The sequence below is a fragment of the Quercus lobata genome, chromosome 11 (assembly GCF_001633185.2).
Source record: "Quercus lobata isolate SW786 chromosome 11, ValleyOak3.0 Primary Assembly, whole genome shotgun sequence".
Taxonomy (NCBI): domain Eukaryota; kingdom Viridiplantae; phylum Streptophyta; class Magnoliopsida; order Fagales; family Fagaceae; genus Quercus; species Quercus lobata.
In genome coordinates, this window is record NC_044914.1 from 18,534,920 (window position 1) to 18,552,030 (window position 17,111).

Genomic DNA, 17,111 nt, shown 5'->3' on the forward strand with positions numbered 1-17,111 from the left:
TAAAAATCAGATGAAATTACTTGTAGTAGCCCACCACAGATGGTTGCCCTGTGCAGTGGATGGTAAACAAATAAATTGACAAGAAAGATTGTTTTGGTAAGGATTAGTTATTAGAGAGAAATAAGATTAAAGGGAGAGGAGTGTTTAGGCCCCTCAGGAACACTAAAATCTCAACCGAGTACACTTGAATCTAAATCAAGTGGATCACTGCCAATAGCTCATTACTATAGAACATATAGAACTAAAGCCCAATGTTAAACTCCACCTGACCATAAATACATTTGTAGCAAAAAGCCAATCATATGGACATATTACCAACAAAAAGAAAAAGTTGGTCTTTTATGTACTATAAAATCATTTAGAAGACTGCCGATGGTGGATAAAAATAGACATGCATTTATTATTATTGAGTTCTAAAAAATGTATCAAAATTCAAGTATCTTAGAATGTTACATGGCCACACAAAAAATATATAACTTGAACCAAACAAATTGCACTCTTCCTGATACAACAACAAATTTGATCTAGTAACCACTAACTTTCAAAATTTTCGTTGCCTTGATCTGTCTTTGCTGACTCTCAATCCATTCATGGCAGCTCTTGAGCTGCCAAGAGGAGGAAAATCATCTTTCTCAATGACAAAGGAGTTGTTGCTCCTTGCTCTCACAGGTTCATATTCACGACGGGTAGATTTGTCGTTGTAGTGCACTTTCCGGTGATTTGCCAAAGAATAGTCAAGAGGATTAATCCCATCCAATTCGGGGTCCAACAAAAATCTGTATGGCATTTTGCTATCATCCATTTTCCTAAATGTTATGGATATCCTGCAAAATCCAAATAAAGAAAGAAATGATTATGAAAATATAAACATTTATACTTTTTGTAACTCTGCTGTAACAGTTTAGGACAGCTCTTTTGTAACCGATACCTGCCTTCCTGTGTGGTAGTTTTATAATATGATCCTTTTTTAACCAAAAAAGAAAGGATACCTTTTTGCTGGGACAGCTGGAACACAGTGTTTAGCAATATCAGCTCCATTACCATTTAGAACCAACACTGATCTGCAAAATGAAAAACCAAATACGTTAGAATCAAGATACAAAATTGAAATTAGCAAATATCCAACAACTAAATTCCTATCTCAATTTCCCCTACAAAAATATGGAACTATTTCCATGATGAACTCATTTGCACAACATATTAGTCAAAATTCAGCATCTACATTCTATTATTTGGCCCTCTAGAAAAAGTTAGTCAATCTGCAGAATGAATTAAATTATACAGCATATTGAAGAAAAACATTTGCAGTGATAATTAGAAGACTGGAATATATCATCTTTATAAATCATATAAGTATTATGACACATGCAATGAATTACTCGTTTTAATATCCATGGAAAACTTCCACTAGAAGACTATATGATCATATACTTCTCAGTTTTGAGAATTTCCAAGATCACAATTAGATATTGTGTCAAACAGTTTTGCATTTATGAAAGAAGGTAAATGCACTCCTAGGGGCAATCATTAATTTAAGAAATTGTTAACAAATTCAATCAAAACTAATAAATACTACATTCCAAGAAACACTAACTTACATATTTCATGAATATATCTATATTTATATATCTTTGTAAAGAGAAAGAGGAGAGATCAAAGATCCTTGACAAGCACCAAGAAAGCAAGAAAATATTTCTTTTGGAAAGAGGAGAATACAAACATACCCTACAGGCAATGGCATAGAGAAAGGTCCCCAAAACTCCCCTGGACTCAAAATCTTCAGATTTGAGCCAAAAAGTATATTGCATTCAGTCAAAAATGAAACTGTGCAAAATGGTCGGACAAAGTCATGATGGTCAATGTGAGGCGGAATGCAATCTCCTTCTTCATAAATATTTACGATACAACTGTTAGGTATGCATGATGGAGGTAAAACATGCCACCTAACCATTCTTTTGATCATTTTCTTAAACAAGGATGGTAGAGGATCCACTTCTTCATCTCTTACTATGCCTGGAGGGTTCCCATTTTTATCCTGTAAGGTAGCAAAAATAATACGGCAAGTTTGATTATGGTTAATCACAGACTAAATAATAACAAAACAAAAAATTACACACATATAAGGTTTGGAAATTACCACTGCGTAATTGTAACAACAACCAAATTGAATAGTGACACGCCCCTTACCACGCATCCACTTTCTTGGTTCTGAATAAGTACGCTCTATAAAGTATCCCAATTGAGAAAAATAAATGAGATAAGCTTGAACCATCTGATGTTCTTTATAGTGAATTCTAAGAAAGTGGCAGAATAACATTGACTGTAACAGATCATTTCATTATTTAATGCTTCTACTTTTTCTGACACTATGACTAATAATATTAGCACTTGCTGGAGTTAATTGATACATTCTTAGAAAGAGAACAAATTAATCTACATAGGGAAGTAACAGTCTATGTTAGCTATATAACATAAACAACAAGAGAAGGCCCCACAACCTGCATTCCATCCTTTTTTTCTCATTCACACATCAAAACAAGGTACTCTCAACAAAACGGCCAAAATTGCCAAATAGCACAATTTTAGCAAAATTTTAGGAAAAAAGTACCTTGACAAAGTTATTTAGTTATGTAGTACATTTTTGGAACTCGAGATCCAACTCAAACTCGAGCTTAGGGAAACTTGAGTTCCAAGCAATATGAGCTCCACTGCTTGGCACGCCACGCGAGTTGCTTAGAACTTGAGTTTGTCAAACTCGAGTTCCAAAAATTTGCTACATCCAAGTTCCTGAAATGTGCTACATAACTAAATAACTTTTTCAGGATGCGTTTCTCCTAAAATTTTGCTAAAATTGTGCCATTTGGCAAATTTGGACTAACAAAACATCTTTCTTTAATACTAATGAATGGAATATGATGGATAAATTAGTAACTTAATTTCTTGTTAAAGAATTATCTTGAATGCCTTTCTTACAGAAACAATGCAAAAGAATATTTTGAAGTCTTATCTAAGTAATGTATAGGAAAAGAATAGGCTTGTGAGTTTGTTCTATTCACCTTTTAGAAAAGGAGATATGATAATCTTAAATCCTAGTTAAAACTTAAAAGACCTATAAATAAAAACAAAAACAGTAAGGATTAACTCAATTTTAGCCTAGAAAGCACAGACACCAATATGAGTACGGACACAGCTACAACATAGTTAGACAAGCAAAAATTGATACGACACTACGTGCTTCCTAGATTTTAGGATACAAATGATATCATCCTGAAACTGAAATAAGAAACATGTGCAAAGCCTATATTTATAAGACTCTTACCTCTTAGCTGTCCCCTTTGGCCCATAGTTTGGAAATCATAGACGCATTCCACAATCTTCCTCTGTTCCTCGGCATTAAAAACCCCGGTATGAAGCTCTAGGCCTTGAAGCACATTTGTTGGTTTCCCATTTATCCGCTCAAAATAAACAAACTCCTTTTCCCTCACAACTTGTGATACTCTGACATGCTCATTTTGCTCCTCCTCACTGTCACGTCCATTACTCAGTTCATAAGACTGAGAGTTGGATCCTTTTCTCCATGAAGAAGAGTCAGGCATTTGAGTAAAACGAGTCTCCTGCCTTTGCTTATTCAAAAATCTTGAACCATCAATGTCACCATTATTTGACTTGGGTGTTATTTCACGCTCACGCACCTTTTCTGCATCAAAATCAAAGAAGAAATTTTTTTAAAAAAACAAAAAAGAAAAGAAATCAAAGCCCAGAAAAAGAGAGATAGATAATTCTTACGGTTGACGAGGGAGTGGATACGAGTTTGGAGAAGAGACTTGCACTGACGGCAAAAGCCTTCAGATAAATACTCAAAAATCTCGTCACGTTCTAAGCTCTTCGACAAGCTCTCTCCGTCGGACTCCCAACGAGTCAACTCTCCGGTCATCGCCCGAGTCACTCGTTAACTACAGACTTTTTCTTTTTCTTTCTAGAGAGAGAAAAATAAATAACCTGGAAACGATTTATATAACCCAAGATTTGGTTTTTATTTTTTTACTACTGGTAGTATGTTTATGTTTACTTTTTTGTTTTGTTGACTTTTAACTCCTAAGTTCAGAACTTGAGAGGGGGAGGCTGCTCGGTTGTTTCACTTTCACCTTCGCTTACGCTTTCGTACCACAACACGTGTGATTATTTATTTGTTAATTTTTTTTTGGCCAAAATAGAAAAATGCCCCTAATTAACAAAAAAAATATAGCAATTTTTCATGTTTTCAATATTTAGGGGAAAGTCCCTGTTTTGGAATTTATGGGTCGTTCAATTAGAGATTTTTATTTTTATTTTATTTTTTATATTATTATTTAAATATTATGAAAATACATATTTCGGTGATTAAATAATGACCACTATTATTTAAGTATATGTACCAAATACCCCTATGTGTAAAACTTGATTTTCATATGATTAAGTTTTGTGTGAATTTTGGCATGATGAATGATGTTGATATGGCACTTCCCACTAATAAAAGCCACGTGGAACTCAATCTTTGAAGTATCGAGTTCCATTAGTTTAAAAAGATTTGAAGAGGAAAATAACCCAACTTTGTAAATATTGAGTTCCACACTTCCCTGTGGTTCCTTTTTAAAAAAAATTTATTTAAGGAAAATGCCATGTCAACGAAGTGTGACAAAATTCACATGAGACTTGATTATATGAAAATCGAGTTTTACACAAAACTCGAGTTCCAAAACAAAAACATTCCCTTAAATGTTTTGCTAATAGGTGCATTTTCATTTAGGCCTTTTTATTTTTTATTAATATATATTTTGATATTTATAAATTTTAAAACTTACTAGAAAAAGAAAAAAGAAAAGAAGAAAACCAAAAGCAAAAGAGACGATGCTGGGCACTGGGTTCGAGCTTAAGCAGCATACCCTCTTCCTCCCCTTATCCATGCCTTCTTTTCCCATAATTCCTTCAGCTTCAGCAATATCATTCTCCCAATTCCAAACAAAAAATAATGCTGTTGGTAAAGAAGCAACTAATAAGTCTAATAGTATTAATCAGAGACGCCACTCCAAGTCTTACTTGGAAAGGCAATCTGCCATTCTTCAACTTTCCTCATCCTCTTCTCAATCTCATTTCGACTCTGCTCTTGCCAGGTACTTTATCCTTTTTAATTCTTCTTTCTTTTATCTCAGTTTTTTTTTTGGGGTCTAATTTTTCTCAAGTTATCAAGCGACATATCATCTGGGTATTGTTACTAATGCCAATATAAGGTGTTTCTTATATGCATTCTATGGATATGCATTAGTTTTTGAAATTTCCTGTAACTTTTTGTTGTTGTTGTTGTTGTAATTACTGCCCAGATTGGATTGTTGGGTTCATTTTAGATTGCATTATATATGTCTATTGGTGTATAAAAATGTCTACTTCACTTTGAAAAATGGGTTGTACCGGTGCAAAAAGCTCATTCTTTTGTGGGGTTTGGGAAAAAAAGTGATTGGTAGACGTTGCTAAATGCCTCTTAAGTTTGAAATGAATCGACATCTAGAATTTGTCTGCATTGCTATTTGATGATGTTGCCTGAAATAGTTTACCTGTTTGGTGACTTTGTGTTAACTTAATTACTCAAATATTGAAATGATATTTTTACTGGGAAAAAAAATCTGTTCATTGTAATAGATATATAACTTGTAGAATATAAATCGCGGCAGATTAGGAGGGATGTTGAAAGTGCAAGACTTGAATGCCGTGTTACGAAATTTTGGAACTCTAAGCAGATGGCAGGATCTTTCTCAGGTGCTTCAATTAGGAAGCTGTTGTAAATGTTTTTGGAAGCCAATTATTTGTTTTTTGAATTGTTAAGCCTGCCTGTTTCATTTGTAGAGTCGTAGACTTGGAATATATATTCACAACTTATTGCATGGATGTCTCATTGATGTATGTTATTTAGTTTCATTTTATTTCGTGCCATCTGTGTGTCTGGTTCCTTTTAAAGGGGTCTTCCGTATGTAGATCCATTATTTACTCCTTTTTTCGGCAGCTGCCTTAAAAGAATATATTTGATGTTTTCAAACTCAACACATTTTATGATATGAGCCTAAAATAAAATTGACCTGAAATTTTATTTTATTTTATTTATTTATTTTTTTGTGTGTATAAAATTATCCAATAAAGATAAATCCAGATGTCTTTTATAACTAGTCAACACTAAGCTGCCTGTGATCTTTGAAATTGTATATGGTTGTTTCACTAAGGCATTCAATTCATTTCGGCATTGGAATATATTACCAAATGATATTGGCACCTCACTCTTCGACAACAAATACAATTTTCTTCACTACCCTCTTCAGCTCCATGAGGCGATATACGATTCACTCTTGGTATGCAACTCTCTCTCGTAGTATTAAAACTTTAGGGTCAAGGCCATACAATCCCTAGAAGTATACTTTATCATCTAAGACCAATTTTTGGGTTAGAAAGAAAAAGTATTTTGAACTCTTTTGCTTTCATTCTAAAATTTGTGAAATCATTTGGGGGGACCAACCATGGTGACCCTACTTGGGCTTGACCATAGCAGGTTTCCATTCACTGTGGAATGAATGCATGAGGGCTCTACATAGAGAGGAGGCCACAGGTGCTCCCTTAGGTGTTAGCCTGACCTCAGTGCCACTGATTTTAAGCAGTGGAAGGCTGTAGTCCTTTAGCTAAACTAGAGTCACGCTGTCACCCCTAAAGTTTCAAACTTAGGACCTACCCCAAGACTGAAACCATGGGCCATGACCCTAGGTGGTGTGAAATCAGTTGCATTAGCATGTTACCCCATAACAAGTATAATTTCTTTACTTGTTAATGGCTTTCCTAGTGTTATGGTGGTTGCTAGAAATGATGGGGTTATGCCATGTCGCTTGGGAGGCATTTGCCATCCTCAAATGATACAAATGTGTAAAGAAGGGAAGACATAGAAATAGTAAGATTGGGCAAAATTTGCAGATGAATGAATAACATTTGTTATTTGACAAATAGGTGTACTCATGGCAAAGTGATTGCAGTAAAAGCCGAGTAAACTAAAATAGAAACTGATATTAGATCAGTGATAAGGGCACATTTGGCTTTTCACTAAGGAAAACCATTTGGTTTTTACTACTAATTTATGGTTATACCCATAAACTTAGTAAAGATGGAATATGCGAGGATGGAAAAGGTAGGGCAGAAAAAAAAAGGGATAGAAAGGAGGGAAATGAAACACACAAAGGTAGATCTGGATGGAAAGGAAAATTGGATAGACTCCCCTCTCTCACGACTCTTTGGGGAATTGGAATTCAGAGCTCTCATATAATTGATGTCTTTAAGTAATAATTATCCATCATTATGATATCTGATGGTGTGTTTCCCTTTCTCTTTTGTCTAATTTCTGTGTCATGAACTTGGTATAAAAATTTTAGGTGTTCTTCCAAGAGGGCTGTCAGTGCTTACATAAGATATTATTAAAAAAAAATCAGAAACGAGGGGGTGTATATATACATTTGGAATTCCCACATGCCAAGTCGCAGAAAATAGGATGACTGACAAAATGGAAATTGCTCACTGATCTTATGAGTGCATAAACTAAATTCATATATTGCTTCTCTGTAGTTGAATGGATAATTCAATTTTACTTTTGATAGATCATGGATGGCATGGTACGTATCAAGAAATTTTATTTTGTCATGAACAAAATATTGAAAGAATGTCTGCAAATCTAAATCCATTTAGTAGGGATCTTGTACATTGTAACTGAAAATATAGAGAAAATGCCTTCGTAAGCCTTTTACAAAAAATAAAATAAAATATTTTTCATATGCATTATTGTCACTTAGGTTTCTTCATGTCATTCAAAAAGACTGTTTAATTGCCCTCTCTGTGGTTATAGTTTTGCCCTCTTTACCAATCCTCTTTGAACAATGAACCTAATTAACTATGTTTTTTGGTTTCCCCTTCTTATAATTGTTGATAATTGTTAAGTCAAGTTTGCATTATTGCAGCTCTTTGAATGAATGCAACAAAATGGGAAGATAAATGCTTCATCTTATAGCAGTTATATGGAGTTCATGAGAAAGAACATAAATCCTGTAAAGGCAATGGAGATATACAACGGCATTAAAGATGAATCAGCAAAAAACAATGTGTTCATATGCAATTGTGTTCTTAGTTGTCTGGTTAGGAATGGCAGTTTGGAATGGCAAGTTTGATAGCAGCATTAAAATGCTTCATCAGATGAAGCAGGATGGTTTAATGCCAGATGTTGTTACACATAGCACGGTATGATATTTCAATTTATATTATGTATTTCCAATTTTCCTCCTAGCATCTGTGTTCAAATGTTGTTCATATAACCTGAAGTTGCTGCCACAGTCAGCTACACGATGATAATACACTACTATATAGGACACTTATCAAACAGCTTTCAGAACTCCTTTTTTTTTTGCCCCATGTTATCACTTGTTTGTACAGAGAATTGAAATGTTTAGAAAATCAAGTGAATAGTTTGTTTCTACTACTGACCTTTCATTTACCAGTTAAAAATATATCCACTCAGATGGTTACGTGAATGTGAACAACACACACACATGTAGATAGTAGAACCATGACCTATGTCTAGCTTTGATCACCATGTGTGGATTCTTTGAGTTTGTGTTTATAACCTTGCTAAGGTTTTAAAGCAGCATGCTCAAAGATGACGGTTTGAAAATGAGGTCACACTTTTTTTTTTTTTGATAGATAAAAAGAGTTTTATTGATGAAAAAGAACAATGTGTTTCCGATTGTAAACTCACTACCCTTAAAACAAATACAATCAAATCATAAGGAAAGACTAATAGAGATAAGGAAATCAGACAAGGAACTACAGTGCGTAAGCCCCCAAATATGAGACCACTCAAACAAAGTCTTAGCAAGCAAGGTCTTCAACAAATCTATAGGACTCTCAACGTCCTTAAAAGTTCAGGCATTGCGTTCCTTCCATACTAACCACATAAGGCATGCTGGTACCAAATTCCAAACCTTTGAAGAGTAAGTTCCTAACCAATTCCTCCATGCATAAAGAAGAGAAACAATAGTGTCCGGCATCACCCACTGAACCCCAAACATAATAAGGACCTCACTCCACAAAGCAGATGCAAACCTACAATGGATCAAAAGGTGATCCACAGTCTCCCCATCACACCTACGTAAACAACACCAGTTAACAAGGGGCAAGTTCTTCTTAACGAGGTTATCTATTGTGAGAATCCCACCCCTAGCAGCAGTTCATAAAAAGAAAGATACCCTTTTAGGTACCTTTACACACCAAATGCTCTGCCAAGGGAAAGAAACAGAAGGGGCTTTCAATAAAGCATTATAAAAGAATTGCACATCAAAGACACCACTACGATTCAACTACCAAATCAAGATATCCTCACCCTCCCCACAAGGAATCCTGGCAGAGACATGCTCATAGAAAGAATAAAATCTCCTCAACTCCCATTCATTAAAATTGCGTTGGAAATGGAAGTTCCAACTCCTACCTCCTCCGTTTGGTGCAAAAATAATCATGTCAGAAATCAGAGCTTCCTGAATCACAGCACATGCAAACAATTCCGGGTATAATTCCTTCAAAGGAGGAGGACCACTTCAAGGGTCGTGCCAAAACCGAATACGATTGCCCTCTCATACTTAGAATCTTTAAACTTATTAATTAAGAAAAAATCACATGGATTTTGTGTGTTTTCCATATAGATAAACTGACATGTATGGAGGATGCATTTATGAGTATGTGTCTATGCAAATATGAAACTGCATATGTCAAGTTTCAATTTGCATGCTACTTTATTTCACTGGAGTTAAAACTATTAGAATTTATGATTTTGCTCAGATAGTTGCATTACTGAGAAAAATATTCTCATCTCAAATGTTATGTCAACACAATGGAACTTTCTTGTTTGTCATTATTGTGATGTCTAAACAGCACCATAATCTTTGAACAAATCAAAGATGTTTCATGGTAATTATCCTTTGCTAGTATTCTATGTTTTGAGTCCTTTGCTATTTGGTTTAAAGTTCTTAATTACTTATCTTTGTTATTAGTACTCCTAATCTTTCTAGGAAAATGTTATTTTGTATTCTTAGTCTTTCTAGGAAAGTGATTGGAAATAGACTATACAAAGGCTTTTATGTAGTAAACCATAGAGATGTAGAGATTGAATTTAAGAAAATTCCAGCAGCTTATTTTAAGCTTTAAAGGTGTGATTGCTTAGGGTTTATCTATCTTTATTTCTAGTTTTGTTCACTATTTTGACACCAAGCAGCAATCAAATTCAGTCAAAATCCCTTTTTATTTTATATTATTATTATTTATTTTACCTAACCTTATCTAAACCTTTAAACATCAAAACCTAGTCAAAGAACCCTTCAAGGTCTCAAAAAAAAAAAAAAAAAAAAAAAAAATCCTAATTTAGTGCTGAATTTCTAAAGATCCTACATCACTTCACCATTGTCCTTTTTCATTCTTTGCTGCTTGCAGGTTGCATCAAAGTTAAACATGGTTATTCTAAGGCATTAGAGCTGGTTCGGGAGCTTCAACATAATGGGCTGCACATGGACAGTGTAATTTATGGGACACTTGTAGCTGTTTGTGCTTCAAATACTAAATTGGAAGAAGCAGAAAGCTATTTTAACTGGATGAAAGATGAAGGTCATTTGCCAAATGTGTTTCACTACAGTTCTTTGCTCAATGCTTACTCAATTAGTGGAAACTATAGAAAGGCTGACGAGTTGGTTCAAGATATGAAATCTGCAGGGTTAGTACCAAATAAGGTTTGTTTTCATGTTTAATTTGCCAATAAAGACTAGGGTTTTCTAAAAGTAGTATATTCATGCTTTTTTAAATGTTAAGGTTGTTTGATGTCTTGGTATTAGTATGCTTTGAGATGGCTTGCTATTAGTAGCAAATTTTAAAGGTTCACAAAAACTCTAATTTAAATCCCATGAAAAGGGAATACTTATGTTAGAAGAGTTGCATATATCAAATAAACATGCCTTTACATATTAGCCCATGGGTGATATGAAGTTTTTCGGGCATACTCTTTCCTAATTCCGAAACTTCAAGAAATTTTTTTTTTTTTATATATTAAAAAAAAGATGTGCACTTTTAATATAACATGGCTGTGTCACATTTTTGAGTCAGCTGATGGGTGTGGTGAATCCCAAATAAACTTGTTAGGTTTTTGTTTTGTTTTGTGTTTTGTGTTTTTTTTTGGAGAAGATTGTTAGGTTTTAGTTTACCAGCTATGTACAGTACCAAGGTTGAATGAACCTGATTATTTACCTTTAATGCATATGACAAGATCTGAGAACTACAGCTTTGATTATTGTAATGTATTTTGAGAAATTGATGTCGTAATGATGGCAAAATTTCTTATAGCTGCTGAGAGGTTCTTATTACCGAGTGAGACTGCTGCATAGGCTAGAATTTGATCAGCTGCCCATGCATGACTTTTGATGTCTTGTCAACCCGGTGAAAACTCTAAATAAGGTAATATAACATTTATACAACTATAGATCCATAGCACTGTGAGCCAAAGACTATAGTCCATAAACAGATTGGATTTTTTTCAATGGACTTAACAAATTATGGGAAATTACACTTTACCACCCTAAACTATACCCTAAATTACACTTTGAACCCTAAACTTTTTGAATGCACGTTTTGCACCCTAAACTGCGACTCTTGTTACACTTTACACCTTGACGTTAAGTTTGTTGTTAACTTGGATGAAAATCCAAAATTTAGGGTGCTTAGTGTAATTGGAAGTATAGTTTAGGGTGGTAAAAATTAATTTCTCCTTTATTTTTAAGGGATTGAAAAGAGGGCAATTGGGTCTTTCATATGGTGTCATGCCTTTCCGTCTAATTTAACAACAAATTTGACGTCGGGGTGCAAAGTGTAACAAGGGTCATAATTTAGGGTGCAAAACGTGCATTTGAAAAGTTTAGGGTGCAAAATGTAAATAGGGGTATAATTTAGGGTGGTAAACTATAATTTTCCCAAGAAATTGAATGAATTAAAATCTGGTAGTATTGAATATGTCAGTAGTGGTGGCATTCTTAGGGACTGTTTTTATCACTTCTCTGTCTTCTTCTTGCAACAATTATAGCTGGCTTGCTACTGTTATTCCCAAGTTTAAAGCACTTGGGAGTGTGTAATTGTAGATAACTCCCCTATGCTCAACCATATATATGTACTTAATTCATTTATCTTTTGGTCAATGCTGAGTTGTATCTTGGAATTAAAATTGGGCAAAGTCATGGATGGTTTGACCATCATGACTGGAGGTGGGTGGTTGGAAGGCTAGGTTGGATTGCTTTTTTTGTCGAATGGGAGTGTGGGATGTGGCTTTAATTTGGAAAATATGGTGGGCCGGTGGCATTAATTTCTGAAGCGTTTTGTTGGCAGATATAGTGGGTTTGGAGTACAGATTATATAGTGGAGGTAAGAGCTTGCGGAATGGATTTAGGAAGGCGGCATAACTATGGAGAAGATATATGTTGCTGTTGTTCATTTCTACAAGCAGGGGGTATCCAGAGCAAAGCCCCCTTTTATTGCATAACCTAAAAAAGCTATATATGCAAAGTACCAAAGTGGTTGGAAGATAGTCAACCTACTTCTAGCTGTTCCTAACTAGCTTTAATTGTTGTTAGTAAGCGAGATCTAGCATGGAAAGCCCATCGATCCTAAACCTCGAAAGCTAAGGTGAGCCAACAGCAGTTGAGGTAGCATCTGGGAAAGACCAGTTGTTTCAATAGGCTCATCTTTCCCCTGACTTTTCCAGGTATATGCTCAGCTTGGGGAAATTATTTTTAACTGTTTGAAGACTATGTTTTGAGTTGTAGGAGGCTGAGGTCATGGGTTCAAGATCCATCGGTTGCATGTGTAACTTACCAATATGTATATTGAGAGAGAGAGAGAGAGCCCCTTGTAGGAGGATAGCTCAAGGAATAAGAATGAATTGCCCTAGGTACATGAGTTTTATAAAACAAAAAGATTGAATTGATTCTATAACTAATTAAAACTCATATTGTCCTGGACAATAACCTTTGTGTATCTTACTTATCAAAAAAATTAAGTGTGTATCTTAAAAATGGTCTTCCTTGGTGTTATTGACGAAGGCAATTAGATAAAACTTGCTTTAATGCGTCTGAAATTGACGTGGGTATATAGCATTAGGGTTTGGACTCTCTATAAATGATTTGATATTAAGTCCATCATTCCCTGTTAACTACTAATTTCACATTGAATAATATCCGTGGTCTGAATGTTAATTCATCAAAATCCATAAAGAGATCTTCATAGCATCTTTGGTGATAGTCAATGATCACACACCTCTGGGATCTCAACAGGATACAAATGGATTCTGTCTGACCATGAATTTCTTAAATTTGGGTCCACATTTGTTATGCATTTCCAAACTGCACTGTTACACATGAAGCCACTTCCAAAGGAAATTTGCCAAACACGATCTCCCTTCTTCACTCTTCCTTTTGCCTCCAGATAGCTCAGCTCATACCAAAGTGATGAAGATGAGGTGTTGCCAAACCTATATAATGTCATTCTTGATGCTTCTGCATCTTCCTTGTGTAGCCTGAGATTGTCCTCTATGGCATCAATTACTGCCTTTCCACCAGCATGTATACAGAAATGCTCGAAAGCCTTTGAAATTTGGCACATAAGTTCCCTTCTGGCCTGCTAAAAACCATATTTTTTGCTTAATCACTGACCATCCATACTGGAGTCGCTCGGAGTATGGCAAGACAAGTGGGCTTAATTCTGATATGTTTGTCCTTAATGCTTTTGCTGCCACATGTAGAAGTTCTTGTGATAGAGACATTCCAACTTTCCCGGCTTCGTCAGGTTGTTGGTGAACAGACTGGTAAGCTCGGTCATCAGACCCCAAGTGTGTTCTCACAAGGTTCTGAAGTTTGTACTTAGCCTTGTGCTTGTCTTGCTTTCTATTAGAAAGTAAAATAGCTGCTCCTCCCATCCGAAACAAAATGTTGGCCATATGCATGGACTTAACTTTACCATTATAACCATTGGGAGTTACAACTTCCATGCTGAGAACTAAAGCTACTGAATTTTTGTGAACTTTTAGAAGATCTTTAACCAGACTAATTGATAACATTCCAGCACTGCAATCCATTCCCCTGAGGCTGACACTCTTTACATTGCTTCTGAATCCAAACTTGTTTATGATCATAGATGTAAGGGATGGTTTAGGGCAGAAAAGGCTACAGTTGGATACAAGAATGTCAATGCTTTTAGGATTTATGTTGTGCTTGGAAAGAAGGTCTTTGACTATTGTGGACAACCATTTCAGTTTCCTCTTGAGCTTTGTAAAAAGAAGAATTTGGTGGGATCTCATGAACTGCAATAGGCATGCAAGTCTCAAATCCAATACCTGATCTTTCCAATATTTTCATTTGGAAATTGATACTTTCTTGGTCAAAGATATTAGATGCTTCACTGTGTTCAATAAAATTAGCATTTGGAACTTGCAAACTATCGGGAGGTAGATAACAGGAAAAATCAACAAGGTAAACAGAATTAGATTTGGAAGTAAAACAGATAATTGCAATGATTAAAGCAGTTATAGCTAAGAGATGGATGAGGGATATTGGGAATTCTGTAACAATAGATAGGTTTGTAAAAGATAAATATCTAAGCAAGACAGTCTCCATTGTCAAATTCCTGGATAAGATTGCTAGGAGTTTAATTTGATGCTTTTGGTTATATACAAAAAAGCAAGCAAGAAGGACGTTAAAAAATGCAACTGTTAGCTATGTGTTCACGTGTGCACATTTGTTTATGAACGGTTTAGTGTTTATTCATATTATGAAGCAATCAAGAGAGAAGTTTTGGAATGCAAGCATGCACCAAAAGATATTTTAAGATTTTTTTTTTTTTTGTAAAACCTCCGATCTGGGGCATGTGTGTTTTCCACACTCTCTTGTCCAATCGTCCATTTTAAACTAACTCCAGTTATAGTTTCCCTCTATAAATACCAACCACAAGAGGCATGTGTTCACCACAAGTAATCAACACACCCTTTCCTCATATTCTTCCTTTCTGATCATAATTGCCAATTTGCCTTATTCTCCTCATCATGGCTGCTGCAACTCACAACCAACTCTCAAATAACAGCTTAGAAATTCCTATTTATGCAAATGATATTATGGACTCAAAACATTGCCAGAAGATTGAAGAAGGTGAAAATGTTGATTACTTTCAAAGGGCACAGTGGCTTCGAGCTGCTGTATTGGGAGCCAATGATGGGCTTGTTTCTGTTGCATCGTTAATGATGGGTGTTGGGTCCGTTAAAGAAGACATTAAACCCATGCTCCTTGCTGGTTTTGCAGGTTTATTTGCAGGGGCTTGCAGTATGGCAATTGGGGAGTTTGTGTCTGTGTACACCCAGAGGGACATAGAAGTGGCACAAATAAAGAGAGAGAACTCAATGAAAGTTGGAGGAGAGAATGAAGAAGAGGGTGAGAAGGAGAACCTTCCAAATCCTTTTCAAGCAGCTTTTGCATCAGTCCTTGCATTTTCAGCAGGTGCAGTAATGCCATTATTGGCAGCTGCATTTATAAAGCCACATAAAGTAAGACTGGGTGTCCTAATTTTAGTGGCTAGCTTGGCCCTGGTTGTTTTTGGAATTGTAGGAGCAGTGTTAGGGAAGACTCCAAAGGTGAAGTCTAGCATTAGGGTTCTTGTTGGAGGCTGGGTGGCAATGGCAATCACCTTTGGGCTGACCAAATTAATTGGCTCCAATGGACTGCAAATGTGATTTCTGGGTTTTGACTTTTGTCCTTTTGTTGATTGTAAACTTGTTTTCCTTTGGCTACCTCTACTTTTTGGTTTGACCTTTCTTGAGTATGCTTGTGTTCAGTTTTTAATGTGTCATATGTCATGGTCCAAGAGTTTTCTAAATGGAAGTGAAGGTGTCAATTGAGCTAATCTAACTAGTGATGTCTCTTAAGACTTTACTTAGCACCAGATGGCTTTATTCCACCTTCACCCTTTTGGTTGTGGTTCTTTGGACAGAGGAAGAGCTACCCTCTTATATGTGGTTCACCCTTTGGAGAAAATAAAAGTTTGTAAATGGAAATGAATAATAATCGGTTGTTTGAAAGGAATATATCAACTTGATTAATTTGCTCTGCAACAACTCTCTCTCTCTCTCTCTCTCTCAAAATTAAATGGCTAAACAAGCATAACTTCATACAGTTCAATGCTTGATAATATTATAAGATGAAAAATTGATTCCTAGCATCAAGAGGCGGATTGCTAATTGCTTCACCTCTGTAATTTTTAATATCTAAAAATAACAGATTGAATAAATACCAAAGAAGTAGAACCCCTTTTATTTTTGGGGGAGCTTCGTAAGCTTTGGATATATGCATTGATGAATAAGCTTTGGAAATTTTGATTCCAAGCTAGGGTGAAGTGACCAATCTTTAGGTGTTTATAATAACAGAAAAATCAGAAATCCTGGTTTCAATGAACGTGACAAACATGTGAGTTGGAAAGGATTAATTTAAATACTCTCTTTGTTTATCTTCAAATAATTTTTAAAATCTGAGATATTGTGCTAATCAAATTATGCTTTCTATATGATTCTCCAAATGCCCATCTTTCTTTATTCTTGATGTTTGTATTCCATAGGGAAAGGAAGCTTTATTTATTTAGGTTGAAACAAATGCAACCTAATTTGTTGGATCACAAAGTTTGCATGTACAAAACATTTAGTTATGTCCCTAAGTTTAACAATCCACACTTTTGTTGCCTCTGGGATTCAGGCTTTCAGGTCGAAAATTAGTGTGTTATGAGTTTCTGTGTGGCATTGGCACTTTAGAATGTAATGAAGGTTTTTCTTAATTAAAGAATGTAATGAAAGGTTACGATAATTCATTGGCTATTCTTTTGTTGTCAATATCAATAAAATGTACCCTGCCTGCCACCTATCAGGAATGAGTTTCTAGCCTCTAGGTAACAATATACATATTTAAAGACTTACTGTTCTTATTTATTTATTTCTTTTTGATAGG

At 35.2% G+C, this 17,111-nt stretch overlaps 3 protein-coding genes and 1 pseudogene across 5 annotated transcripts; 2 read left to right on the forward strand and 2 right to left on the reverse strand.

Moving 5' to 3' along the window:
• Nucleotides 1-364: 364 nt before the first annotated feature.
• Nucleotides 365-3,994, reverse strand: LOC115966257 (RNA demethylase ALKBH9B-like). The gene is made up of 6 exons (XM_031085510.1): nt 3,787-3,994; nt 3,320-3,697; nt 2,138-2,223; nt 1,725-2,035; nt 990-1,061; nt 365-824 (listed from the first exon to the last, which is right to left on the reverse strand). Exons 1-6 carry the CDS (start codon nt 3,932-3,934, stop codon nt 542-544), a joined length of 1,278 nt encoding a protein of 425 aa, XP_030941370.1. The 5' UTR covers nt 3,935-3,994; the 3' UTR covers nt 365-541.
• An 869-nt stretch (nt 3,995-4,863) lies between these two features.
• Nucleotides 4,864-15,507, forward strand: LOC115968834 (pentatricopeptide repeat-containing protein At1g10910, chloroplastic-like). Of its 2 annotated transcripts, XM_031088346.1 has the most exons (5): nt 4,864-5,150; nt 8,016-8,292; nt 10,521-10,823; nt 11,431-11,541; nt 15,423-15,507. In XM_031088346.1, exons 2-4 carry the CDS (start codon nt 8,137-8,139, stop codon nt 11,506-11,508), a joined length of 537 nt encoding a protein of 178 aa, XP_030944206.1. In that variant the 5' UTR covers nt 4,864-5,150; nt 8,016-8,136; the 3' UTR covers nt 11,509-11,541; nt 15,423-15,507. The 2 variants fall into 2 exon arrangements, with proteins under 2 accessions (XP_030944206.1, XP_030944207.1); XM_031088347.1 differs by lacking the exon at nt 8,016-8,292 and having other exon boundaries at nt 10,531-10,823.
• Nucleotides 12,845-14,762, reverse strand: LOC115968832 (annotated as a pseudogene). The gene has a single exon (XR_004086803.1). The product of XR_004086803.1 is annotated as a 3-ketoacyl-CoA synthase 7-like (transcript).
• On the forward strand, nt 15,150-16,178 carry LOC115968833 (vacuolar iron transporter homolog 4-like). The gene has a single exon (XM_031088345.1). The coding sequence runs from the start codon at nt 15,170-15,172 to the stop codon at nt 15,848-15,850; it is 681 nt and encodes a 226-aa protein (XP_030944205.1). The 5' UTR covers nt 15,150-15,169; the 3' UTR covers nt 15,851-16,178.
• The last annotated feature ends 933 nt before the right edge of the window (nt 16,179-17,111 follow it).

Coding starts and splice junctions, on each gene's coding strand:
- LOC115966257 (XM_031085510.1), bottom strand. CDS start 3,934: ATGACCGGAGAGTTGACTCGTTGGGAGTCCGACGGAGAGAGCTTGTCG. Junction 2,036..2,137: donor GTTGTTACAATTACGCAGTG/GTAATTTCCAAA, acceptor GCTACCTTACAG/GATAAAAATGGGAACCCTCC. Junction 825..989: donor CCAGCTGTCCCAGCAAAAAG/GTATCCTTTCTT, acceptor TGGATTTTGCAG/GATATCCATAACATTTAGGA.
- LOC115968834 (XM_031088346.1), top strand. CDS start 8,137: ATGAATCAGCAAAAAACAATGTGTTCATATGCAATTGTGTTCTTAGTT. Junction 8,293..10,520: donor ATGTTGTTACACATAGCACG/GTATGATATTTC, acceptor TTTCATTCTTTG/CTGCTTGCAGGTTGCATCAA. Junction 10,824..11,430: donor CAGGGTTAGTACCAAATAAG/GTTTGTTTTCAT, acceptor AATTTCTTATAG/CTGCTGAGAGGTTCTTATTA.
- LOC115968833 (XM_031088345.1), top strand. CDS start 15,170: ATGGCTGCTGCAACTCACAACCAACTCTCAAATAACAGCTTAGAAATT.